Source organism: Carassius carassius, chromosome 36, assembly GCF_963082965.1.
Source record: "Carassius carassius chromosome 36, fCarCar2.1, whole genome shotgun sequence".
NCBI classification, from domain to species: Eukaryota; Metazoa; Chordata; class Actinopteri; order Cypriniformes; family Cyprinidae; genus Carassius; species Carassius carassius.
This window is the reverse complement of record NC_081790.1, coordinates 3,739,332-3,767,199: the sequence shown is the minus strand read 5'-3', so window position 1 is coordinate 3,767,199 and position 27,868 is coordinate 3,739,332. Positions and strand designations below refer to the sequence as shown.

At 38.6% G+C, this 27,868-nt stretch overlaps 2 protein-coding genes across 2 annotated transcripts; both read left to right on the top strand.

Annotated features, from left to right (window-relative positions):
• The first annotated feature begins 575 nt into the window (after window positions 1–575).
• On the top strand, window positions 576–4,307 carry LOC132116948 (phosducin-like protein). Its single transcript, XM_059525861.1, has 5 exons — window positions 576–702; window positions 1,719–1,902; window positions 2,029–2,210; window positions 2,476–2,757; window positions 3,576–4,307. The coding sequence occupies exons 2-5, from the start codon at window positions 1,728–1,730 to the stop codon at window positions 3,858–3,860; spliced, it is 924 nt and encodes a 307-aa protein (XP_059381844.1). The 5' UTR covers window positions 576–702; window positions 1,719–1,727; the 3' UTR covers window positions 3,861–4,307.
• Window positions 4,308–5,174: 867 nt separating this feature from the next.
• LOC132116947 (protein transport protein Sec16A-like) lies at window positions 5,175–27,065 on the top strand. Its single transcript, XM_059525860.1, has 31 exons — window positions 5,175–5,322; window positions 9,140–12,065; window positions 12,179–12,300; window positions 13,548–13,630; window positions 13,719–13,836; window positions 13,919–14,099; window positions 14,178–14,346; window positions 17,148–17,290; window positions 17,588–17,649; window positions 17,765–17,903; window positions 18,004–18,243; window positions 18,410–18,507; window positions 18,597–18,678; window positions 18,767–18,884; window positions 18,965–19,076; window positions 19,195–19,300; window positions 19,831–19,971; window positions 20,054–20,167; window positions 21,057–21,231; window positions 21,318–21,688; window positions 22,029–22,076; window positions 22,540–22,701; window positions 22,797–22,877; window positions 22,973–23,029; window positions 23,116–23,236; window positions 23,889–24,029; window positions 24,103–24,191; window positions 24,481–24,534; window positions 24,909–24,968; window positions 25,367–25,444; window positions 26,395–27,065. Exons 2-31 carry the CDS (start codon window positions 9,189–9,191, stop codon window positions 26,458–26,460), a joined length of 6,408 nt encoding a protein of 2,135 aa, XP_059381843.1. The 5' UTR covers window positions 5,175–5,322; window positions 9,140–9,188; the 3' UTR covers window positions 26,461–27,065.
• Window positions 27,066–27,868: the final 803 nt, after the last annotated feature.

The following is a 27,868-nucleotide window of genomic DNA, read 5'->3' as shown; positions in this document are numbered from 1 at the left end:
TGTCTGTGCAAAACAGCTTTTTTTTCAACGCTCCTACCCAATGACAGAGGCACGCAGGATGTGAAGGACGTGAAGGATGCGTGCACAACTAATAACTAATATCATCACGCTATAAAGGGTTGGCCTGCGCTGGGTGCGCCCCTCCCCCTACAACTGTTCTGTCTCGCGGAGGAGCTCATTTGTGTGCATCTGTGTGAAACACGCATAGGATAAAAGAACGACAGAAAGAACGGCTCCCCTCCAGCCGCGACTCGGCTCCCATCGTTCATGTTTATGAGCCGTTCAAAAGAATCGGTTCGTTCGCGAACGTCACAACTCTATTAAGGAGTAGGTTAAGAACTACTTAGCGATAAGAACGTTTTGGGGAACCGGGCCCTGGTCGTTTCTGTATCAAGCTTGGAATGTATAAAACATGAATCAAGTCTTGGCTGTATATTTTCTAGCCCTATCCTAGTAATGCCTTGATTGGCTAGTGCAAAGTACCAACTGGGCTGGTTTTGTTACGCAGACCTGGCAATCCTGTACCGTAAAAAAAAAAAAATGTATGTGAAACGCCTTCTCTCTATCGCTTGATACTCGTGTCAATCATCTCTTCAGCATTGTGATTGGTCAGTAACGTTACTTGTGCTTGCGTTGTAGATCCAGTGTAGCATCTGAAGCGGCTGTTTCAGCGATAAACTGATGTAAAAGAGACACATATTGGTAAGATTCAGTCGGGTTAACAGATGATAAATGGTTTAATATTCATAAAACACATCTTGTTTATAATATATGTACTCTAGTTTATTAGTTGTGTCGTGTTCTGGTGCGTTAACTGACTAGCTAACATACTACGTTAGCACAAAGAAGGGACTTTGGTTAGCATGTTAACATAGCATTCTAGCAAACACTCATCGGGATTCTCACGTACTGTAATTTATATAATTTAGTTTTACACGGATTTTTAATGGACAAATCATACTCCCAGTAAGTGAACAGTGATTTCTCATGTCATTAAGGTAGTTTATTTCTAAAACATTAACGTTACCTGATGTGTATAGCTAGGCAGTGGGTTGTTTGACGGATAGCTATTACGTATTCACTAGATAAATCTAGAAATATTTCTTACGAAGTAAAGGTTATGGCTTTTTGTATTTACATTAATAGAAGTTTTTTTTTTTTTTTTTTTTTTACTTCAGTCATTAGTCTAGATTTCCTCTCCAGAGGGCATGAGGGCTAATTTTAATTTCTAATCTAATTTTCTGATGAGGATATTTTGAATTAGATATGCATTTCCTGAATAAGAAGCACTTGATGATGGAAAACAAAAGGATAGTCTTGTGCATGATTTGTGTACTTTTTGGAGGGTTAAATTATATAGAAAATAAGAGACGGGAACGCAGTGTTTGTAAAAAAATAAAAATTATAATTTTAATCTAAATACTGTAATATTAATACACACACTAATGTTTTTTTAAACCTAATATACCTAGGTATTATAATGTTGTGACATTGTATTTATTGTTTATATTTTGAGAAATTCAATTAATATTGTTAACTAACTGAACTATGTGATGTGTTACCTTTCATCACCTTGTATTTGAGTCTTGTTTAGTGGTTTGTATAATGGAAAGCTGTCTGTGCTGTCTGCTTATCTAAAAACTGCTGATTTTTATGTTTCTTGATGTTCTCAGCGTGTTGGTTGTATGTTTTCTGTGTGTCTTTCACATGTATCTCAGTGTGACAACATGACCACACTTGATGATAAGATCCTTGGGGAGAAGCTGCAGTATTACTACAGCAGCAGTGAGGATGAAGAGAGCGATCATGAGGAAGAGGAGAACGCATCCAAAAGCATCCGCGACCAGGAGGTGCTGGATGTGGAACTGGACTACAGCGCCGATGGCAGTTCGGTCAACACTGGTACGGTTAAATGTGAATTATGAAAACAAAATTTGTACTTCTGTCTCTCACAGGCTCTGATTAAAAGATGCTGCATCCACGTTCATCAACCACACATCCGTGAAACTGTATGTGTTTCTCCCACAGGGCCGAAGGGAGTGATCAATGACTGGCGTAAATACAAACAGCTGGAGAATGAGCAGCGCCTGGAGCAGCAGAAAGAGATGGAGCGACTCATCAAGAAACTCAGCATGACCTGCAAGTCACATCTGGAGGAAGAAGCCGACAGACAGAAACAGAAGGAGCTGCAGGATAAGATCACAGGCAAGGTGAGAAGCACTCTATACACAAATTATCATACTGAATGGCACCGAATATCACTATGATTGTTGTCTATTTTTTTTTTTTTTTTTTTTTTTTATTATATTTTTTAATGTTAATATTTTTTTGTTAATGTATACTTTTTACTATTTTCTTTCATTTTTACTTGTTTTAGTGCTTAAAATGTATATATATTAAAGTTGACTTGCAAACCTCATTTCCGAATATAATCAACAAAATTAAATTCTCCTTTTTTCTTGCATGTTACTTCAGATGAATCTCCATGTGGATGATGAAGAAGAGGAGGAGGAGGATGATGATGAAGCCTTCCTCCAGCAGTATCGGCTGCAGCGCATGGAGGAGATGCGGCGGCAGGTGTGTGGTGGGCGGCGCTTTGAAAAGTTGATTGACATCTCATCGGGGGAGGAGTTCCTGCGTGCCGTAGACGAGGAGGGCAAGAACACTCTGGTGCTGGTCCACATCTACGAGCCAGAGGTGCCCGCCTGCCAGGCCATGGATGGAAGCCTGCTCTGCCTCGCACTGCAGTACCCAATGGTAACAATGATGAAGAAATGTTTTCATTATAGAGCTTTAAAGGAATAGTTCAGCAAAAAATGTACTCACCCGCAGGGCATTTAGGATGTAGAAGTATTTGTTTATTCATCTGAACTGATTAGGAGACATTTACATGATTTGCTCACCAGTGGATCCTCTGCAGTGAATGGGTGCCGTCAGAATGAGAGTCCAAACAGATAATAAAAACATCACAGTAATCCACACCACTCCAGTTTTGTGAAGTGAAAAGCTGCTTTTATAAGAAACAAATCCATTAAGATATTTTGACTTCAAGTCGTTGCTTCTGGTCCTTTGTCCATAAATAGTACGTCCTGCATTGAAAAAGTCCACCTCCTGTGTATTTAGAATTGTTTTGGCTTGTAAGTTGTGCTTGATCTATACAGATTTCTCTTCTGATTCAGACAGTACAACTGTTATTATGGATAAAGGACTCATATTTTTGTTGGAAGTAATGGTTTCAAGTTAAAAATGTCCTGATGGATTTGTTTCTTACAAACACGTAGCTTTTTACTTCACAAGACTGGACTGGAGTGGTGTGCATTACTTGTGGTTTATTGTGATGTTTTTATCAGCTGTTTGGACTCTCATTCTGACAGCACCCATTCACTGCAGAGGATCCATTGCTGAGCAAGTGATAAAATGCTACATTTCTCCAAATCTGGCGAAGAAATAAACTTCTCTACATCTCGGATGGCCTGAGTAAATTTGCAGAAATTTTAAATTTTTGGGTAAGGTGTTCTTTTAGTTTGTATTATGTTGAGATTTCTTACTTCTCTGTTTCTCTCCATGACCTGCAGGTGAAGTTCTGTCGAGTCCAGGGCTCTGCGGTCGGCACCAGCGCTCTTTTCCGCAGTTCAGCTTTGCCAGCCCTGCTGCTGTACCGTGGCGGTGAGCTGGTGGGGAATCTGGTGCGTGTGTCCGATCAGCTCGGAGATGATTTCTACGCCACAGACGTTGAAGCCCTGCTGCAGGAATATGGGCTTCTTCCCGAGAAATACACACAGTCAAACACACACTCGTCTATTCGCAATGCCGCTGTCACTCACCCTAACGATTCTGACAGCGACCTGGATATAGACTAAATGCGTGATGTCTGTATGCATACATGCACACCAAAATATACACTCTTGTATACTTCCACATAGTGATTCAGACCCAATACAGTGACCAAAAGCAAACAATGGCTGTAGCTCAGAAAAATGTGAGATACACTACTGTAAACTCTGGATTTAGGCATTTCACAGATCATGATTACTGGAACAATACAGTAGATATCATTAGATGTATTTATGTGTGTCTTATTTCAGACACTTTCGGAATCGGGAGTGTTTCTTTATGCAAAAAAATGCAAAACCCTTCAGAGAATCCTGCATCGATATTTCACTATTTATTATAGTTTTAGATGTATGTGTTTGTTTATTTGTGTGTTCTGGACATATTAGTTTGCTTTAGCCTCTGTTAGTTTTATACATTTTGTAAACATATCCATCAAGACAATTGCATAAAATAAAAACATGATTGTAAATAGACCCTTGTCTTGTTTACTTTCTCTGCATTTTAAGGAAAAAAAATAGGTTTAACACTTATTTTATTTTGCCAATGCTCACATTTTCTGGTCGCTTTCTTGTGTTTTAGTTAGTGTAATGTATATATTTAACAGGCTACTAGTGTTGCAGTACTTTTTTCTTTTTTTTTTGTAATTCATGTTGAGTTAACCACATTTCTGACTCTTTTTATTAATATATAATGCAGAATATAAAATAATGAGAAAATATGCATAGTAATACATAAAAAAAATATTTTAATACAAGCAAATTCATACAAGTATAGAAAAAAAACAATTAAATTTTAAATAAACTTAAAATGCATAATTTAATAGATTTCATAGAGGAATAACATTTCCCAATATAACCAGTCATTAACCCAGTATATTAAAACCATATTTTTAAAGTAGAATATATAAATATGTTATGTCTTTATTTACTTTGATAATGTAATCTAAAATATTTAGAAAGTATTTTGAGAAACTGTATGGAAGAAATTTTAATCTGCTCTATTGACAGTATGGTATTTATTTTAGAGAAATATGTCGAATTAGTTTCAAATCCGAATTCAGAATAAACCGTGGACCGCTTCTCGCATGTTTATGTGCAAAACGTTGAGTAAATTAATTATACTCCTAGATCAACAGAGGGCGCCATTAAGCTGTAAGTCAGGCCAGCATTTAATTTTATAACAATGCTGTGAACGTAAAATTAATACAGTAATTATATTACTATTATATTTTAACGAAAATTACAGCTCACACTGAGTAAATTGTGGTGCTTATGTAATATTTTATGTGTGGTTTTTTTTTGTCGTTTATGGGGAGGAGCCAAACTGGAAATATCCATGACGTCACATGTACACGTCTCCAACCAGGACGCGCTCGGCCAAGATGGCGGACAAGTGTCAGCCGCGGTGTCCTGCACTTTTATGAGAAACTCCAGCTGTTCTCGTATCGAGTTTTGTTTGTATCTGGGCATCTCGACTGGAAGATAACGGGTAAGAGATCCCTTATGGACCAGTATGTTTGGCGCCGGACAATTCAGTGGTTTGAAGGATTTACTGTAGTTTTTTTAGCATGCTAACGGCTAGTGGCCCAGTCAGCTGTCACCTGTGATTCCTCGCATCCTCTATTTACATTTCTTATGTTGATTTTTTTTTGAGTTTCTTCTCGTGACCTTTCTAAATTGTACCGTCCAGGTCTGTAGTTACATTTCCAGGCTTAATCGATTAGTTACGTTGTGGTTTAACTACTGCTTTCGGCCTTTTTCCTGCTTGATTTACACTGCTTTAAGTTTATTTAGTGTGTATGTTTTGTTTTGACAGTTTTTCCACTAAGCATCATGATCCACATTTATAGTATTACATTATTTTTTTGTGTGTTTTCAATACATCGGTGCAAAACCTCTTTTAGGTACAATTGCTGATGTAGTTATAGAGACAGTAATTTAAAGACCAGGATGTGACATCAGTGGGTTAAATCCAGTGAGGGGCGCTATACGTGTCCGTCTTTACGCCGGATGTAATGCTGTATATTGCAACATTCTTTCTATGCATCTTGTGTGTTTGTGTGTGTGTGTGTGTGTATATATATATTTATTTAAAAAAAAGTTTAATATAAGGCCTAAAAAAAAAAAAGTTTGGTTCCGGTTGGTTGTCAGTTGAGGTCATTGGTCGGTAGGGATTTTTTTTTTTTTTTAATTTATTTTTTTTTTTCTCCAGTGGCAGTTTTACACACACACACACACACACACACACACACGCGCTGATTTTAAATGTGTGTACCGGTACTTTTACGACAGTGATTCTGTATTCCCGTTTAAAGTCTGTTGTTGCCATAGACACGCAAAACGCACACACACACACAAAAAGCCTTCGCGGGAGTTTGACAGGCGATCTCATAGTAGATTAACATGGAGGATTTGAACTTGAAAAACGGAGTGTACAGACATCTTTTTGTAGTCAAACAACATTCTTTATTATGTTCATTTATGTGGTTTATTTGATTGTGATGCTATAAATTAACTAGAAGCAAGAGACGATCAGTTAGTTTTAACTGATGATCTAACTTACAGCGATCTGTTCGACACATTCAAGAGCCACAAAACGGTATTTATTGTTTACATTTCTTTAAAAAATGACCACATTTGAAAGGTGAAATAACCAAATGAGACTTTGTTTCATATTAAAAGTAAGCTGGTAATGTTAATGTCCTGTCTGTCAGCATGTTGTCAGTGCCCTCTCTGTTCCGCGATATATTGTTGACTCCCCCCTCCCCCCGTGTTTCTCTTAATGTTACGATTTCCAAACCTTAAGTTATAGCTCACTTTAGGAATTGACAGTTAAAGGGTTTTGATGCAATACTTAATGATTTTTAACGGATTACTTAAGTGTAAAACAGCATTTAAAGGAAACTGTAATTTAATTAACGATGTGTGAAAGACCGTTCTTCCCCAGTCTCATAAAATAAATTTGGGTCGCACATAAATTGACAGGGTCGGTCGGAAACCGGAACCAAACAAATTTTTTTTTTTAGGCCTAATGCTTTTAGCCAGAAATCTTAGCAGACACAAAACATAAAACATCTTGTAATGTTACATGACCAAGAAAAGTAGCCCACTGTATGGTAACACAATTAGACTATGATATGGCACCTCAACTGAATTATCAGCCCTTGGGCTCCAGAAATTCAATTATGTCCTTTCTATCTGGCCGCAGTATTGTTTACAATCTGTTCAAATGCAGTGGTATATCTGTGTGTTTTGTGATCCATAATGGCTTAAAGTGTAAACCAAGACAAGATCACTGTGGATGTGGAGCATCTGTTTGAACAACTTCTCATTATTGATTGTTTGTATTTCCCTCAATTTAGATCAAGACTGAAATGACACACATTAAAGTATGAGACCTATAGGTGACCAACATAATGTTAAAAACTACCATATATTCGAGCTTCTTTAAAGTTACTACCCTTTGACTGTTACAGCTCTGCAAAGAGCTTTCTAAAAAATAATGATAAGTGCAGTTATACCGCCATTTGAAAGTTTGGAGCATTTCATTGATATAATAATAATAATAAAAGCGGTAGTAATTTAAAATATGATTAAAATATGTAATTATTTTTCATTTGATTATTTTTTCAAATGTAATTTATTCCAGTAATGGCAAGGCTGAATTTTCAGCTTCATTACTTCAGTCTTTATTGTCACGTGATCCTTAAAAATCTTTCTAAAATATGCTGATTTGATGCTTATTATTATCAATGTTGAAATCAGTTGGGTGGCAATATTCTTCTTATTATTATTTTTTTAAAACCATGATACTTTATTTGATGAAGAGAAGGTTCAAAAGACCAGCATTTATTTGATGTAGAATTTTTATTAGAACATTATAAATGGCTTTGTCTTCACATCCTTGCTGAATTAGTAATCAACAGTTTTAATATTTCAAAAAATAATCTTAGTGACACCAAACTTTTATTGTATTAATAGTGTATTTTTGTCTAGAAAATTAACTTAAAGCATTTAAGTTGAATATTGTAAATCCAAATGGTTTTAAACATAGAAAATATTATATTCTGTCAAATGTGTCCAAGTGTTTGACCAGTGCTGTATTTGTCAAGTCAATTCACCTTTATTTATATAGCGCTTTAAACAAAAAAGTTTGTGTGAAAGCAACTGAACAGCATTCATTAGGAAAACAGTGTGTCAATAATGCAAAATGACAGTTAAAGGCAGTTCATCATTTCATCATTCAGCTCAGTTCAGTTTAAACAGTATCTGTGAAATCATTTGCAGTCAAGATATCGATGTTGCTGTAAACTAAGCAAGCCAGAGGCGACAGCGGCAAGGAACCAAAACTCCATCGGTGACAGAATGGAAAGAAAACCTTGGGAAAAACCAGGCTCAGTCGGGGGTCAGTTCTCCTCTGACCAGACGAAACCAGCAGTTCAATTCTAGGCTGCAGCAAAATTTGTCAAAGTGGTGTAGTTGCAGTTGGTGTGACTGTGAATATTGTTGTTTAACGATAAACAGTGTTTTTCATAATCAGAATCTGATTATGTCCCCTGTGTTATAGATTAAACTGTGTAGAGGTGAGGCCCCCTGCTTTAAAATAATGTCTGACAGGTTTCAAAGTTCAGTGTAACTTAATGCACATTTCTAACACCCAGCCCGCAGTGTGCCTAATATCAAGTTTCTGATTGTGGTGACTGTTTATATGCCATCACAGTGGAATACTGCAGGCTTCACACCTGCTCATCATAAAGCTTATGAATCTCTGATGGTGTTGTAATGTTTGTTCAATGATAGAAACTTGATCAAAATTGATGCTACTTTCACAAATGATCAGCTTTTATAAAACAGCTGCATGTCTTGTTCATGAATTGGTGAGACACTCTGTTTGCAACCCTCTACGGACATCTTGGCAAAAGAATCGCCATTGGTTAGTAATGTTTTAGTTTACTCGCCAGTCTAAATTTAAATATTTGATATACTATTTTATGTACTATTTTACATATATATGAAGATTTGAAGTGATTTACTCTCATTTTAGAGGGTTGATTTGTGTCTACTTTTAGAGGTGCCACATTGCCCCTGTGTTGCCATTCTCAGCAAATTGTTTAAAGCAGAATAGTCATTGTTATTTTAGCTGAGCAGCTATTAGCAGTATTAATTGAACTTTAGATATATGTAAACATGATGCATGTTGATAAGATGGTAAAACCATAAAATATACTTATACTTAAACCATGTATGGTAAAACCATACAATCTTTGCACCAATATATGACACAAATCTGTGTTTTTCAACTATAGGGAGATCTCCAGTAAGTGTAAAAACTTTGGAGACCTGTGAGTGTAAACGATGCAGCCCCCTCCTCGGACAGGTCCTCCTGGTGCTAGTGGTCCCCCGCCTCCCTTCGGTGGACCCAATGCCTTCAGAAGATCCAGACCTCACAAGCATGGGCCTGCAGCTGCTATGACACTGGCTGCCCCGCCCACGCAGCCAGTGACTGATCCATTTGCCTTTGGAAGACAAAGTTTTTCGCCCATGGCAGGGGGCAGCCAAACTCCTCTCACAAACAGCAACCCACTTCCTATGCAAGGTCCTCCCCCGCCCGGGTTTAACCCAATGATACCACCACAAGGGCCAACACCAGGAGCAGTGCAGGCAGCCTCTCCTGGCCCACCACCAAGAATTTTTACACCACAGCCTGTTCCCCCAGGGCCCGCACCAAGCTCTAACCCTCTGCATGCAGAACCAGGATATTTCAATTCCCAAGAACCAATGGCCTACATAGCACAATTGCCTAACCCTGCTCCTTCCTTCAGCTCTAGTTCATCACATCCACCCTCCACTGTCTCAACACCTCCAGTTCAATCCCAGACTCCTTTTCAATCCCAGCCAACACCTCCCCCACCTTCTCACTGGGTGCCTGACCACAGAAGCCGCCCACCTTCTGTTCAGAACTACTTTCAGCCAACTAGTGATCTCCCATCTCAGCCTTTTCAAGCTCAAGCCCCACCTCCTGTGCCCTCTTTCCACACAGCCCGACCTGTGACGCAATCTCAGAATCAAGGTCAGTCAGATCAACAAAATGTGGCTGGGCCTGCTGCAACTCAGCAACAGAACTCTCACTTCCCGGCTCAGAATTATTTCAGTCAGTCAGGCGGAACCTCAGAGCCATGGTTCAATCAAAACCCGCAGGATCCGTCTCAGCATGCCTGTCCTGTCTCCTACTCTGAAGTTCCCAGTGATTCCGGAACTCTATCAATGTTCTTTCGGGGCAATGATGTTGAAAATGAAGAAACCCTGTCAGGTGAGGGACGTGTAAATGGGATTCAACACCCTTTCCCTTCGACGAATGAGTTCTCTGGTCCATATTTGAATGACACTGGTAACATTCGAGCTGGGGCAGGACCATGTGATTCTGTGGAGAATCAGGAATGTGTTCCAAACCAGGAAGTACTCCCTAGTGAGCCTCCTCCAGGCCATTCCTTTGAGGGGGTGCCTAATTTGGAGACACCTGACACTGGTCCTCATCTTGCACGCTCTTCAAGTGTTTCATCCAGCTACAGTAATGTCAGTCACAGCAGTGGACACGGTCCTCACAGTGGTAGTCACATGCCTCGGCGACAGCAAGGTGTTTTGGGAACATTTATCCAACAGGAAAGTCCCCGCCCACCAGATCACCCTCCTTTGCATCCTTCCACTGGTGGATACTTTGAACAGATAGACTCCAACCCAGCTGCAGAGGCAAGTCCAACTTTCCCAACTCCTAGCCCACCTAAACCAGTTGGTGTGTTCCAAGCGAGTGCAAATTCTTCATTTGAGCCTGTCCGCTCACATGGTGTAGGAGTTCGACCTGCTGAGGTTGATCGTGCTCGTGTGGTCATGGAAAAGGGTGGTCGTGACATGCAGCCTGGCAACCTAGAACAACCCCCAGACAACTTGGAGACCATTTACTTACCGCAACGCCGACCGTCATCTCGAGCTCAAGGAGCTCGACGCCCAATTGAGAGTCCCGCTACTACACTCTGGGCTCAAAATGACACTGCCAGCCTTGGTGTTAACATACTGTTAGCCCCTGCAGCGCCTTCTCTGTCTGCAACATTTGTTCCAGAACATCCCTCTGAAGTCATTCAGCCACCGGAAGATGGTCCTCTTGATTTGCATCCAACAAAACCAGATCCACAGCCTCCCTCTGAAAACCTGGAAATTCCCCCAGACTCCACACCTCAGGCAAGTTTGGGATATGCCTCTTTGCTGGTGACGTCGCCTCCCGTTGAGGCCCTAAACCAGCCTTTGTTGATTGCACCACCTTCCAGTTTGGTGTCCTCTCAAAACCTCTCACAACCCTCTAATCACACAAGTCCTCGACAGACAGCAACTCCTGTGCACCCACCACCTCAGTCTTCTGAGACCAATCAAATGCCTCCGGATTCTCCTCCAACAAATCAGCCACAGCCTCTTTTCTCTCAGACACTAATAAACTTTGGCACTACTTCCACTCAAAGTATCTTGAATCTACCACAAGAGGCAAAAGATGTTCAGCCCACTGTTCAAGAACCCCGACTCGTTCTCTCAAGGGCTCAGTCTATTAGAAGTGATAGCCAGTATCTTCCGCCTTCTGTTTCTCAAGCTCAGACTTCTGCCCCTGCCACCACTCACAATGAATCGTCGAAATACGAGCTGCTTGATTTTTCTATGCATCAACCACAGGTGACAGTCCCAGCTGTCTCTCAGTCTGCCCATCCTGCTAGCTTGGTGAATAACACACAGGGCTTTTACCTGCAGGTCACCAAAGATGCACAGCAGGGTGGGCAGTCAGACAGTGAGGCTCTGGCTCTTCAGCAGATCTCTAACCCCTCACGGCCCTCCAGCAACCATCCCAACAATGATCCCACTCGCACCTCCCACCCTGCCCATCCACCTCCAGCTCAACACCAGCCTCCTCCACAAGCCCCTCCAACTCAACCTGGTGCCCCTCCTGGTTCTGGATCTGCCCCACCTTCTTCTTATCCACCCCAGTCTGGGAACTCTGCCCCCCAGCCACTTCAAGAACCCAAAAGACCTCCTTCATCTCTAGGTGGTCAGTCAGGGTATGGTGCTCCTCCTGTCATGCCACCTGGTCCGGTTTATTCAGGGTACTACCCAGGACCCTACCCTGTGTACCAGAATGGAAGACCGCCTTATCCACCCCAGTACCCTGTGGATGCCAGATCTCAAAGTTACTATCAGGTGCAGTTATATAATGATCTAGTGTGTTTCCACCTAACAAACCTTCTAAATGCTAGACTGAAAACATAACTTAGTAAAATATTCATATTTTTCTGTATGTTTACATTTTGTAGGAGGATCCTTACCGTAGAGAAAATCCTCGATACGACTGGCATGCAGGTCACTGGGAGGCTGAACGTCAACCAGAGAGGCCGAGTTCTAGAACCAGTCAATACTCAGACAGATCCAATTCCAGGTCAGGTCACCCACCCTCTTTCTGACACTTTGAGCCTGTTTTCACACTTGGTCTCTAATGCTTGGTTGCAATTAGAGTTTCTAATCCTGATTCTGTTTATGTTGCACATTTGTGTCCAAACCATAGTAGGCTTGCATTCCATAACTTGCTAGAAGCAGCTGTTTATATTTATTTACATTTATGCATTTAGCCAATGCTTTTACCCAAAGCGACTTACATGACTTGCTAGATATATATATATATTCTGTATTTTTTTTAATTTATTTACATTTTTGCATTTAGCAGACGCTTTTATCCAAAGCAAACATTTGACAGTGGATTAAAAAATAAATGTGTAAAATAAACATACGTATACTTTTAGATGACAGAGTATTTTTCACAAATAAATATTTTTATAAAATATAATTAAAAAGGAAGTAACCACTGTAACCATTAGGGCACTCACACAAACTTCCTATTCTGGGAAGTTTGTGTGCATTGGGAATCCTATTATTCAAATAAAGTCAAGGTAACACTCATTTTACATACAACACACAGGGAAAATGACATAAATTAAACTGGACGAATGCATAACGCGCAGTAAAGTTTAAAGCATTCAATTTAAGACGGGCCGACCGTCACACAGAGAACAAGCAATCAAGCTGGATAAAAATGGAAACTTCACAAGATCGATTCTGGATTCGACTAAGTTTGCAAGATTTGTGAAATTAAATATTTATTAGCAATTCAAAGATTTGTTTAAATTAAATAAATGCATATTTTCTTAATGCTGATGGCAAACAAGGAAGTATAATATTTGCCTTTCTATTACTAATAATATAAAAGCAATCATTCTATACATGAATTCCTTTCATGTTTAACCATTCTTTTTGATTATTAGACTAACTTCTATTCATATTAGACAGAACTGTTAACAATGACATTAAACAAGAGAGAGAGTGTGAGCACTGTGTGCGCTCAGGCGCTGCCTTTCTCCGCGCCATCAAAATAAGTCCCATCTCGAACACATCGGCCAAGCAGAAAAACTTATCTGCCGATATTTGAAAAAATCCCAAATATCAGACCACTATTTTAAACCATAACTTAACATGCACAATATGGTTCCTGAATACAGCACCTGTAGACCAATGTTTCAGTCATACCCAGAATCTGATGCAAGTCTTTAGCACCAAAATCCCTAGTTTAAAAGCATCCTTAGATTGAGCTTTTTGTACTTTTGTTTTTAACTTTTTCATTTTTGATCTTAGACAGGGGTATCAAGAAGACCTTTCTAGATCCAGCCGTAGTGCCTATGATGACTACTATAAAAGACCGTATGATGCCTATGGAGGTAAAGACAGCAATTCAGACACCTTTTCTCAGTGTACCCAAGGGTTAAATTTGTTATCGGTTTTGTGCTTATGAGTGTGTGTATTCAGATAGGAGCAGGTGGTATGATCCAAAGGCTGCTTATGATCCACGCTACAGAGCCTACTATGATCAAGCATATGGCTGGTACTATGTAGATCCCTACTACAACCAACAATATAAAAACAGGTACACACATACACTTGTGCAATCAGTATTTCTGTACATGCTGACACCTCTGTAACTGAGTTTTCATGATAATGGTTGCTAGCAGAAGAGAGGGCTATGATGATCCATGGCGGTATTACCCTTGGTATGACTCTAGCTTTGATGATGAGTGCCGCAGACGTGACCGAAACGCTGATGATTGTTCAGTTCACAGTGAACAGTCAACACACAGTGTGCCTTCATCACACAGTCGGCGCAGTAGCTTCAGCTCCCGGTCACAACAGGTCTGTGTGTGCTTTAGATCTTATTGTGCCGGAGTATATGTCTGTGCAATGTTTATGACTAATTTCTTCTTTGTACAGAGTCAAGTGTATAGAAGTCAACCAGATTTGGTCAGTGCAGCCTATGATGCCACTGGGACTACTCTTCCAGCGGATTACACCTACAGCCAGTATCCTAACCCTTCAGATACTGTAGATTACAGTCAGATTCCTTACTCTTCAAACAACACCTGGACCGCCCCAGAGCAGCGTAAGTATCACACACAAAGTACAATGTCTACCATAATGTTGCATTTAATATTGGGATTTTTTTTGAGCCACAGCCTTCTGTAATTTCATTATAATTTTTCTGCATATATATATATATATATATATATATATATATATATATATAATATTATTATTATTATTATTATTAATATTATTTATATATATATATATTTTTTTTTTCTTCTGGAAAACATCTTGTCTACACTGGATGTGTAGCTGGATGTTCACGCTACAAAATACTATTGAACCACTTATCTATAATACAGATTCATATATAGATCAGTCAATAGAATTCAATATAATCAGTGATGCTGTCTACATTGGATGCGACATGACAAATCCCCCAAAACATAAACTGATGCCACATTCTATTTATGACAATGTGACAAATTAAAAATATGATAAAATGATTCTCAATTGTTGCTTTGTTGCGTCCAGTGTAAACATTCTTTAGCTGATGCAGCACCACACAACAACTGTTGCGTCTGGTGTAGACACGGTCTGCAGCTGTTCATAATTCCAGTCCTCGCGCCCCCCTGCTCTGCACATATTGTATGTTTCTCTTATCACTTCAGACTTTGTTATATTTGAAGGTAAGTGCCCTGCGAAGTGGCCATCACAGTATATTGCGTCATGATTTCAGTGCGAAGCAAACGTTTATGTTCCATTCAAAGTGCATTGAAGTTTGTGAGACGTGAATTTAAATTATATTTATTTGCAGAGGTATATGATGTCACACTTGTCCGTGTGTGGAGATGTTGCGCAGCGCAAATCCACAAATGAATTTTCCCAAGTGAAATAAACTTTCACAGATTTCCCCTGCTCAGGGAGTAGGGAGCAATGAACACTGAAGGAACCATATCAATCAGAACACAGTTCATGCACGGAGCCCACTTCTAACGAGCTGATTATCTGAATCAGGTATGTTTACAAAGAGAAGGTGCAAAAAATGCAGAGCTGCGGGGTGCGAGGACTGGAATCTCGGAAGTAAAAGTGAAACTAAAAAAAGATTGTGCATTCATAAAGGGGAGTGGAGAGAGCTGGCATCGTCTTTCAGCCCAACCCTAGTATGCAGCATCTTTCTTTGGATCATGATTAAAACGCATTGGTTGCCTGCGTTTAATTTTAAATGGAAAGAGCACAGACAAAGCCTTATTTTGTTTAAATGAACAGATTTATTTTATTTGTGTTACTTGCTTGATTTGGGGCTTGTTTAAAAATTTCAATTTAGTTTTGTTATTTACATTTACATTATATTTAAATTTTGTTATTTAGCAGAGTTTTTATCCAAAGCGACCTACAAATGAGGACAATAAAGCAGACAAAACCAACAAAAGGGCAATAATATTCAAGTGATATATTAGTATATTATTATTTTTTAATTTCACAAAGAAACGTGCAGTATTTTGGCCAAGCAATAATGAAAGGACACATTTAATTTATGATTGGTCTTAAATATCATTTAGTAAAAAAAAAAAAAAAAAAAAATCATGAATCAAATCGATTCCTGAATCAAATCATTACATCCCTAAGTAAAACTAAAAGAAAGATCTTAAAAGATAACTAAAATGAAATGTATTTATTCTTTAGATATTTTATTTTATTTCAGTTTGAGATGCACAGATGGATCAGCCAGGGTTTGTAATTGGACGATTTTCCTCATGACCAGTCCGGATCGGTGACCAGACCATCAGTCTCACTTCTTTCTGATTTCGAGTCGATCCGTTTTGTTACCAGCAGCCCAGGCACTAACGTAACGTCAACTGCGCATTCTCGCTCTCTTCTCACCGATGACCCATTCTCTCTCACACATGTCTCATTCGCTCTGGTTAAATAGTGCTTGTATTGTGCTTTATTTTAGTAATTCCTGTAGGTTTTACAATTACACCAAAGCCGGTCCGTGCTCAGTCTCAAACAGCTTGTGAGTCACAAATACCAAAATGAGTGGCTAATTGCGCTAAAACATTAAAATACATACAAAATTATATCAAAATGCCTGTCTTGGCGTGTTAAATAGTTGAGAAAGAGAACGTGTGTTGTGTAACAGTAAATAGGGTCCGTGGATAAACTCTTAAAGGGGAAAGTCCAGTTTTCCTGCTGCTGTTTATCATGTTAATCAAAAAACAAAGAAAACAACTCTCTGCTACTGACAATACATTTTATAACTTTAAGAGTAAGCATTCATTTGTTTTTAACTTTTACAATGAAAACTACAGAAATTAAATAGTAGTATTTCTAGCCTGAATAAAAACTTACTTAACCTGAAAACTTAAGTTTCATAGCTCTCTTTTTTTGTATTGCATTTATTTGTGCTGTTGCTTGCAATTTTTTTTTATTTGTTCTTAGTTTATTACTGATTTTTATTAGTTTTAGTTTTATGGAAAATAAAACTTTGCGTTGAAGAAAAGTAGATTTTTGTTTGTATATGCTGTCAATTATAGCTCTTAGAAATAAAAACGGCAAAAATCAGTATCGGCAGATCACATTAACAAAAAATCGTAAACCGGAATCGATCAAGAAAATTGCAGTCGGCGCATCTCTAATTTCAGTTAATATATTTTTTCCAGTAATTTTTTTTTTAATGGTTTTAGTTAACAGTAATAACCCTGGCTTGACATAAGTGTTTTCCATCATTCTCTGTAGCATTAAAACACTTAAAGCATCAAGTTGCATACACTTGCATTAGTTAAAGTAAAGCTTCCTGATTTTTTTAGGGGAAGTAAAATGGTCATGAACCGTTTTTCTCTGTCTTTCTTTCAATTTATTATTTTTTTTTCTCAGCTCCTCCAAGGCCGTTGACCCCGGAGAAGTATTCTGTTCCTCATCGCTGTGCTCGGTTTGGTCCTGCTGGTCAGCTGATCCTAGTCCAACCCAACCTGCCCTCTGCTGGTCAGCCTACACTTGTAGAAATCCACAGTATGGAGGTAACAATTGAATCTGAGTCCAAATATCCTGATTTATAAATCAATTGCGAGTCATCACTGTTATCTATAGAATTTAAGAATTTTTTTTCCCTAGTTCATCAATTCTAAAATCAGCTTGTTTATCAAAGGTTCCTAGTTATTTTTTTAAAAAGTATTAGCCTTAAAAAAAACTGATTGAGATACCTTGCAATCAGATGTATGTTTGTTTAACGTTGTCCTTGATTCACGACATTGCAGTTTTGTCATATATTATTATTGTTATTAGAATCTGATATCTTGGCTGTGATGTTATTCCAGACGATACTGCAGGATTCTCCAGAGCAGTCAGAAATGCGTTCGTTCCCTGGCCCGCTCGTCAAGTAAGAGTCATCCTTTATTTACTGAATGAAGGCATACACGTGTATACTCTGACAGTGTTAGAGCCACGTACACAGTCAAACAATCCAGTCATCATCTTTGTGTGCATGTCCACAGAGAGGAGACACATAAGGTGGATGTCATAAAGTTTGCTCAGAACAAAGCCCAAGAGTGTTTGCGAAATGATGACCTCATTGACAAAGACTCCGCCTACCTCATCTGGGAGTTCATTGTGCTGCTGTGTCGCCAAAATGGGGTGAGTGTTTGTGCAGCCCTAAGATTAGCTTATCATGTTAGGTTGCTTGTTTGATACCAATTAGTTAAAGCATACTGAATAGTTTTTTGTCTTTGTTTAGACGGTAGTGGGCACAGACATCGCTGACCTTTTGCTAAAGGAGCTTCGCTCTGCCTGGTTGCCGGGAAAATCACCCAATGAGGCTAATCTCATCGACTTCAATAACGAAGCAATAGAGCATGCCGAGGAGGAAGAGGCGGGGCCAATATCCCTTCTGTCAGACACTTTCATGGGGGTGCCAGAGAATGTTGGCAAAGAGACCGAGCGTTTCAGAGAACTTCTACTATTCGGCCGAAAGAAGGCAAGATAAACTGAATTATTTTTTTCTTCCCATTCAGCCATACAGAGGTTTTTTTTCTGTTCCTTAGCTTATCACATGCCTGCATATTATTTTATATGAAGGTAAATTGTGTCTTTTCTGACTGACAAAACCAAAGTGGAAAGACAGTTTTGTGTATGTTTGTTAGGACGCTCTGGAGTCTGCTATGAAGAATGGCCTGTGGGGTCACGCGCTGTTATTGGCCAGTAAGATGGACAACAGAACACACGCCCGTGTCATGACCAGGTAAACCACATCTACTTAAAATGACCTAGGGCTGTGTGCTTTTACAGCAACAAATAGGGCTAAATTGTGTTCATATTTGTCCTTTTCAGATTTGCCAACAGCCTGCCTATTAATGACCCTCTTCAGACGGTGTACCAGCTCATGTCAGGACGAATGCCAGCTGCTGCTACTGTATGAGAGAGTTTGTGTGTGTTGGATGTATAAATATAGTCATTTATACAATACTTGTCTTCATATAAAACTTCTGTTTCTCCAACAGTGTTGCGGAGATGAGAAATGGGGCGATTGGCGACCTCACCTGGCCATGGTGCTGTCCAATCTCACACACACTCTGGATCTTGACACACGCACAATTTCAACCATGGGGGACACTTTAGGTACATAAATGTAGATGCAAAGCATACACGCATATTGTAGATGCAGCATTGGATCTGTAAGACTATACTGTGTTTCACAGCATCTAAAGGTCTAGTAGATGCAGCCCATTTCTGTTACCTGATGGCTCAAGTGGGTTTCGGTGTGTACACCAAGAAAAGCACCAAGATGGTCCTTATCGGCTCAAATCACAGGTGTGTAATAACACATGCATATATGTATGCACACAACTGTACACATCAAGGACAAAAATGTGCAAATGCACATGGCATTTGTTTGCACTAACACCTATTCACTCTGTCTCTCTCCCAGCTTGCCATTTTTGAAGTTCTGCTCGTCAGAGGCGATTCAGCGGACCGAATCCTATGAATACGCTCAGTCTCTTAGCTCTCAGCCTCTCTCTCTGCCAAACTTCCAGGTGAGACAAACACATAACATGTATTCACTCTACTAGGAATGTTTTCACAGCTAGCTAGTTAGTGACTGACTATCATAAATGCTATATAAGGCTGCACTGTATACCTAAACAAAAAATCGATATTACGATACAGCTCAATGCAATAGACAAATTGTGATAGCTGTGATAATTAATTGAATATATGCATTGCATGTTTCAGAATAAAGTGCTAAGATGTGTTTATTTTCATCGCCATATAGTGGCTTGGTTCATTTCCTGTGAATCGAGCTGATTTGTGAAGCTAGAAGAGCATATCATGAACTGTACATGTGTAAATGAACACAGTGCCACACCTCACTCTGAAACCAGTAGTACATATATTTATTTGCAGAAAAAAAAGTGAAAGTTACTGTTGAGTTTGAAAAGTTAAGTTAAAGTTTAGTTTGGTTACTGAAGGGTATTTGAATTAGTTTTCCAAAACTGTGCAGCCTTAATCTGTATAATCCACACAAGTCCAGGAAGGTCATGACCTTTACCCTTTGCTTATACAGGTGTTCAAGTTCATCTACGCATGTCGACTAGCGGAGGCAGGACTCTGTGCTCAGGCCTTCCATTACTGTGAGGTCATCTCACGCACACTGCTGAGCTTACCAGAGTACTACTCAGCTGTGTTCATCGGTCAGCTCATACAGGTACACAAATTAACACGCATCAGAGGATTCTGCCTTTAAGTTTACATTTCTGCCTAATCCCTCTTCTTGTGTTTGATTACAGATGTCTCTGAGGTTGAGGTTTTTTGACCCTCAGCTGAAGGAGAGACCAGAGCAGGAGTTGTTTATAGAGCCCGATTGGTTACTGCATCTCAGACAACTCGATGGACAGATCAAGGTGTGTGTGTGTGGGGGGGGGGGTTGTTTTATCCATAAGTCATCATGCCAGTAACACACATTGCTCTGTTCCTGTGTAGTACCAGTAAATAAATCATACTCTTCGAATTCACGGGATGACACTAAATAGGGCTGAAAAGTGAAAAAAACTAAACGGAAAAAAAAAAATCACTATATGGATTACTGGGATTATGAAATCTCTAAGGCATTGATTTATTTAAATAAATATGTGCGTTTCAGAGTGATGCATTTCACTGTGTTCATTTACATGTTAATTTATTATTATTAAATGCTCTATTTTACAGTGAATTAGTATTACATTGGTAAAATTTGTTGTAAAAAAAATTATTTGATGATAAAATCATAATGTTTATTTTTATTAATTATATTGATGCATAATCGCTATTTTATTTTAGCAAATTGTGCAGTCGTGCAAGAAAGTGTCATAAACCTTGAGCTCTTAAAAAAAAAAAAGATCAAAATTTAAATCAAAATAACAATTTTTTACAGAAACAAAAATATATATATTTTACCCAAATCAACAATAGGTCTATAAATAGGTCTATAATTTGTTTTCTTAGTATTAGGTAATTTAATGATCATCATCATCTTAACATTTTTTATAATTATATTTATTTTTTATAATTATATTGATGTATTATTGTTGAATGTTAGAAAAAAAAATTACAATCCTGAATAGAAAGCAAACCTGGATAACCCTATTTGTTTTCACACATAACATTTGTAAATTTTTATAAAAAAAAATTTTTTTTTTAAAAATCTCAATTGCATTTTCCCCCCATCTCAATCAGCCCTACAGAGATACTGGTGTACGTTCACATTAGACTGTGTTCCGATCACGTGCATGTTGTTGTTGTTGTGCCATTCAGGATGGTGCGATTACCTTACGTGCAGATCGCAGCACCCCACAGCTTTATCACTGCAGTACACCCAGTTCAGAAGACCAGTGCAGCCCGCCTGACCCCTCGACTCTGAATCCTGATCCCCACAATCCTCTCATAACCTCCCTTTTGCCCCCAGCTGGTGTTCAACTCATGCCACCAGGTACGTCCCATTAGAAAATCTGAACTGAAGAAGAATCTGTTTTGATTCTTTGATCATTCACCATCCTCATTTATTGTCTGCTTTAGCTCCTCCCACTATTCTTCAGGATGGGGCGGTTCCTCTGCAGCATGCCCCGCCTCCGGGGGAAAGTGTTCCATTTTACCCAACAGCCCAACAGGGGCAACCACAGCCAAACTTTGGAGCACCGTTCCAACCTGAAATGCATGACCAATACATGCCCATGCCACCCCAACAAATGCCCCCACAATTTCCGATGTACAGCCCTACAGAATTGCCTCCACAGATGCCACCAGGAATGCCACCTCAGATGCCCCCTCCAATGCCAGGGGCTAAACAGGGCTCCGCCCCTTCCTCTCCTCAGCAGTTCCCCCAGTCGTCTCCCACATTCACTGCCCCTCCTCCACAGGGGAAGGACTTCTATGACATGGCACGCATGGTGAGTTAGAAAAAGCTAGAAACAGTATTTTTATTTAGTGCCACAACTCACTCTGGCTGTTATTACTTTAATAAGTAATGCCTTGCATATAAATCCAGAATCATTACTTTAAATGGAATATAACACATTAGTTATGTTTTGCATTTTCTTGGGTTTTGTTGCCTGTTATTCCAAGTTTACTGCCAGCGCCAGTGTAGGGTTATATTGCTTTTAAAATGCATTACATTGTATTACTCATGCAAAGAGTAGATTGTGTTAAATATTGAATTTGTGTGGAATATAACATTTACAGAATAATCTATGAAATGTATTAAACTGATTCATCTTGTTGTATTTTAAGGGCCCAGGCAGAAGGTCAAGAAGCACTTCACAGTCGTCAGTGCAACTGGTATAGTCTATACATATACATACACAAAGTACTGTTCAGTTTTTTATTGTAAATTAATACTTAAATTTAGTAAAATTACAGTAAAGACCTTTATGATTTTACTAAAGATTTCTGTTCACAATAGATGCTGTTCATTTGAACTTTACAAAAAAATATGAATCTGCACAATGGTGCTCAACATTAATATTAATCAGAAATGTTTCTTGAGCAGCAAATCAGCAGCAGCATATTAGAATGATTTCTGAAGGATCATGTGACACTGAAGACTAGAGGAATGATGCTGAAAATTCAGCTTTGATCACATTTTGTAATATATATTTATATATACAACAATTATTTTATCTATTTGATCAAATAAATGTAGCCTTGGTGAACAGAAGAGACTTTGATAAACAAATAAAAAATTGACCAACCACATAATTTCAAACATAAGTGTTTAATCAAATGTTGTCTTGACTTGCAGACATCAGGTCGTCGGTCTCGCACTACGTCGGAATCGTCCAATCATTCTGGACGAGAGCGCAGCAGTTCTCTCGTCAACCAGGGCTCTCCACCTCCCCCTTCTATCCCAGAGAGTCCACCACAGGACGAACCCAAGAAGACCAAGAAAGACTCTCCCAAAAAAGTACATACTCGCATATAAACACATACAGCCACCCACTTGACATGCACTAGAAAATCTTTCAAATGAAATGAATGTTGCACTTCATTCTTCATCAGGGAGCGAGTGGCGGCTGGCTGACCTGGCTGTATCCAAAACGAAAGAACGAAGCACATCTGCCAGACGACAAGAACAAATCTGTAGGCACCTACTTCCAACAACATCCCACTCTCTCTTTCACGATTGGCTTGTCTTGTTTCGTAGCATTGATTAAGAGAATGCTTTGATTTTTCAGATTGTGTGGGATGAAAAGAAGCAGAAATGGGTGAACCTGGATGAGCCAGAGGAAGAGGTACAGCATAGGAATTCATGCATTTTAAATGCTGTGTTGTATTGTGTATGTATCGTTGTGAATGATAGTATTTGTATGCGTTTCAGAGCAAACCCCCTCCTCCTCCACCCACCGGCTTCCCCAAAGCTCCAGTGGGCGGGATGGGGCCACCGGGAGTGGGTGGTCCAGCAGGGGGGCCACCTGTGAATATGTTCTCCAGGAGAGCAGGTGCGTCACCTTTTCTCTTCCTAATTACTACCTAGTGAGAAATCTGTCCATTTATTCATCCTCTAGTTAAATTATACATATGTATTTCCTCCGAAATACTGTAAAACAGTCATTGCTGCAGTGTTGTTTTTGTTAACTGAAACTAAAATCATTAAAAATATTTTGTTAATTGAAAGAAAGCTTATAAAATTAATAAAATTAAAAAAGATCTTTATATTAATATAAAAAAAGAAGAATGAAAAAAATCCCAAATATTAAAAGAATGCTTTATAAATAATGGTATATAAATAATAATGAAATAAACGGTGCCAAATATATTTTCATTTTTAAATGAAACAAAAACTATAAAAGTCAATAGTTGAAAATAAATGCATTTTATAAACTAAATGGACTTGAAAAGGAATGTAGCAAAAATACAGTATGTATTAATAAACAGCAATATTTATCTATGTGTATTTTATTAAAATATTCAAAAATATTAAATGGCTCACAGAGACGTTGGTAAGCTGAACAAACTGATGAATCAGTTCTTTGAGTTGGACAGTTTTACCATACTGATTCATGAAAATGAATCAAACTTCCCAAGCGGTTTTAAGCAAAGACTCTATGAAAGTGCTCTTGGCTGTTTAGTGAGAGTTTGTGTGTGTTTCAGGCACTAAGAGCCGTTATGTGGACGTGTTGAATCCTGGTCGTGGAGGATCTAAACCGGCCGCTGTTGTACCGCCTCCTGCTGATCTGTTTGCTCCCCTCGCACCCATGGCCATGCCAACCAACCTCTTTACACCAGCTGGAGGTGTGTTTGTGTACATCAGTGTGTTCTGTATATCAGTGTATGTCTGTGTGAAGTCTAACTCTGCTGTTTTCAGCCCCAGATGAGCAGCAGCAACCGATGGAAGGAAGTGTTCCAGACGCCGGTGGAGAAAACACAGAGCAGACTAGTGCCACAGTCCCACAGGTATACGCTAGTAATATAATTTAGACTATACTTTTGTCCCACAACTATCTTTTTTTTGTGCATTAGCAGCACACAGCAGTTCTCAGTGAAACATTGCCTTGTTTTGGTTAACAGTGGAAAAGTTTTTTGGTACTTCCCAGCTAAATGTCTGATGGTAAACGTAGTTAGAGAACACATGACATTACCTGAGCTTTTCTACATTTAACATTTCGTATCTCTTTGATTTGCTCATATTGCTTTGCACATTTTTTTATTTGTATCTGATATAATGAATGTGTTTTCCATCTAGATGTTTAATCCGAATGCTTTGCCTCCCGGCTCGGAGGGGACGCAGTCTGGAGAGGTCAGATCCTCCTTTAATACCTTATCACTTGTTCTTTAAAGCTGCTTCTTCCTGTCACGCCCCGCTCCTTCACCCGTGAATGCATATTAACACTGTTATAACCACACATATGCTCACATGTACACTTACTACCTCTGAAACACACACACATTGTAACTTACATCACTAACTGTATTCTATGATTATGAGCTTTGATTATGATCACACAAAGAGCATGAGTGTGTGGGAGTGTGTTTGAGGACTACGCGCTGCTGAGGAGTGATGTAATCCCATTATAATGATTGACAAGAGATGTGTGATTTAAGATGGCGGTGCATGGGATTAATCAGGATTTGTGCTGTTTTTGTTTGTTTGGTTTATTCCTGCTGTTCTAGCTGTCACGTTCTAGCTCAATGAGTTCTCTATCACGAGAAGTGAGTCAGCATTTAAAGCAGGTACTTTCAGCTGGTTCTTATCTGAAACACACACACGCACACCTTTTCCAGCCACTGCAGTAATTAAACAGTGCTTTTTTAATGCTGCATAGTAAAACACATTCACACATGCTGTCTGCACGCTTCTAACATCACACACTTGTAGCCACACCTCCAGCACGACACCTGTATGTGTCACCAGCAGCCCTGACTGAGTAACCGACCAATAGGAAGGGCTCTTGGATTTCAGAGGCGTGCTGAAGATCGAGGCTCCACCCCCTTTTGGTGCACAACATATTAACCAATCACGTGCTGCATGCTAATCATTACTTTCAGTGGGCATGGCTGTCTTTATCCATGGAGATTGGTGGTAATGTTGCTCTCCAGTCCAAACAGTAATCACTAATGTGTTCTCATAGGTTCCTGCTCAGCCGCCAATGCAAGGAGCTCCGCCTACAGGAGGCGTGACCTTTTATAACCCCTCCCAGTTTGCGCAGGTAAGAATCACAAGGGACATTTTAAGGTGATTCAGTGTTTTTATTGTTGGCTAAAACTATTGCAAAATCACTTTTGCTAATTGAAAGAAAGCTTAAATAAAGTAAAATAGAAATGTTTGATTAAAATCAGGATTAGAAATGTTGTTTTTGCTACTAAATTAAATAAAATGTTTAAGTACTAAAATTACTCAAATGAAAACTAAAATAAAAAGATATATTTTGCAAAAAAGCACATAAAAGTGATAAAACCTGAACTAAAATGAAAAAGAAATATGAATTAAACTATTAAATTTAAATCAAATGAAGAATATAAATCTAAAAGATAATTAATATTAAATATTAATAGTTGTTTAATAATTCTAAAATAGCACTGTGCCAAATACATTAAAATGTTTCATGTAAGAAATTTTACGTTTTTTAAATAAAACAGAGTAAAGATCTAGTTGAAAATAATCAGGTGACACTAAATGAGCATGAGGAAGGATGATTTTCGTACTATTACAACAAAACATAATGAATAAACTAAAAAAATTAAAAAAAGAATAGATATCACCATATATCCCACAGTACATTAATACAAAAATAGTTTTGTATTTCTAAAATTCATACACTTCCAGAAAATACTTTTGGACATTGGATAAAATCAAGTTAATTTTGAAAGAATTCAATAATTTTATAACACTTTATTACATTTGTTTTAAATTATTAAACCTGTTGAATTATAGGAATAGAACTCTGGTACTAAAAGTGGAGATTTTTCCAAACTCATTTTGAGCCTTTAAAGATGTGTGCTGTAATTGAAATATACAGATTCAAATAGATAAAATTTAAATTTAAAATTTAAAGTATATTTTGAATGTTTTCTTTCCACTATTCTGAACCAGTGCATGAAAAAACAATGGTTTTGCCATAGAAACAGACTTGTAAATGTCTTTCTCTGTCTTTATCAGCCTGTTCCCACAAGCCGTGCTCGACCTGGTCGTCTGGGACAGAGAGAATACCCCACACTGAAATAAGAGCATCGCTGTAGTTCTAGATCAAGCTGTGGTTCTAGAGCCGATTGGACTGAAGTTTGGTTCCTGCCTGGACTTCTGGAGGCACTGGCATGCCGCTCTCATCCTCCTGAATAACGTCATCGTCGCCGTCATGATCATTGTTTTCCCGTCCGTGCTGAAGTTGAATGGATCGGACTCACTCATCCTCTGTTTCTCCTTCTAGACTCTTCGTACCCATTACACTCTTAACTCTAGCGTCTTGTTCTGCCTTTGTACAGACCAGCGGCGATTCCTCAACATGAGCAGTGTGAATATAAGTGCAATATGATTTTAAGCCCTGTGTAGTTTGATTATTTCCTTTAGTAGTCTGCTCATATCAGCAGGGCGAGTGTGAGTGCGTTTGTATGCATGAGTAAGGAGGAAATGTGGGCGTGTCTTGCTGATGGACGCCAGCCAATGCATGAGTTAGGGGGCGGTCTGACTTGTTGTCATGGGAACAGTGCAGCACCAGAATGTTTTAGATATTTATTAAGCTTCCAGTGGAAACGCCATCACCGGACGGGATCCGTACATCAGAGTGAGCTTGTGTATTCATCTCTTTTACAGTCTCCTGAATGAATCCTTCATTTATATGATTTACCAAAATCCTGTGATCATTGTGCGCATTTTTGTTTTGTAAAATATCATTTATTATTTTCCTGGCTTCATCTCGCTCTCTGATCGGTCGTCTTCATATCTCTTAATCACAGCCATTATTCCTTTGCTCATTCCGGGGCTCTTGTTCCCATGGTAACAGCGGGGTTTTGTAATTCCAAAGGTCAGCTCTGTTTGAAGGAAGCTCTGACTTTTCCAGTGTGTTTAGAAATTGACTGTACAATTCTTGATAAAGTGATAATAAAGATATTTTTGAGCTCTTTAATACTTGAGTTTTTTTATTTCATAATAGAGTTATGAGGTTAATATGAGGTCTGCATGCATGAACATTTAAAAGAATCAATTGTTGATGGATATAAATTATTTACCATTCAAAAGGTTTGGGGTAGGTAAGATTGTGCAAAACGTTTTTCCACATTTTTAAACCAATGCTGTATTTATTCAATCAAAAATACAGTAAAAACTTTAATATTGTAAAACATTATTGCAATTTAAAATGTGCTTCTGTTTGAATATATATCATAAAATGAATTTTCAGCTTCATTGCTCTAGTCTTTATTGTCACATGATGTCAGGAATAGAAAATAAAATATGCATTTATTTAAAATGAAAATCTTTTATATATTATTAATGCCTTTACTGTCACTTTTGAGCGTTTAATGCATCCTTTCTGAATAAAAATTTATTTCTTCTAAAATGCCTAGAAAGAAATAGAGAAAAATAAATTAAAACTTTTTCCATATAATGTGGCTGTAATGTTTTTTAGAATTACATA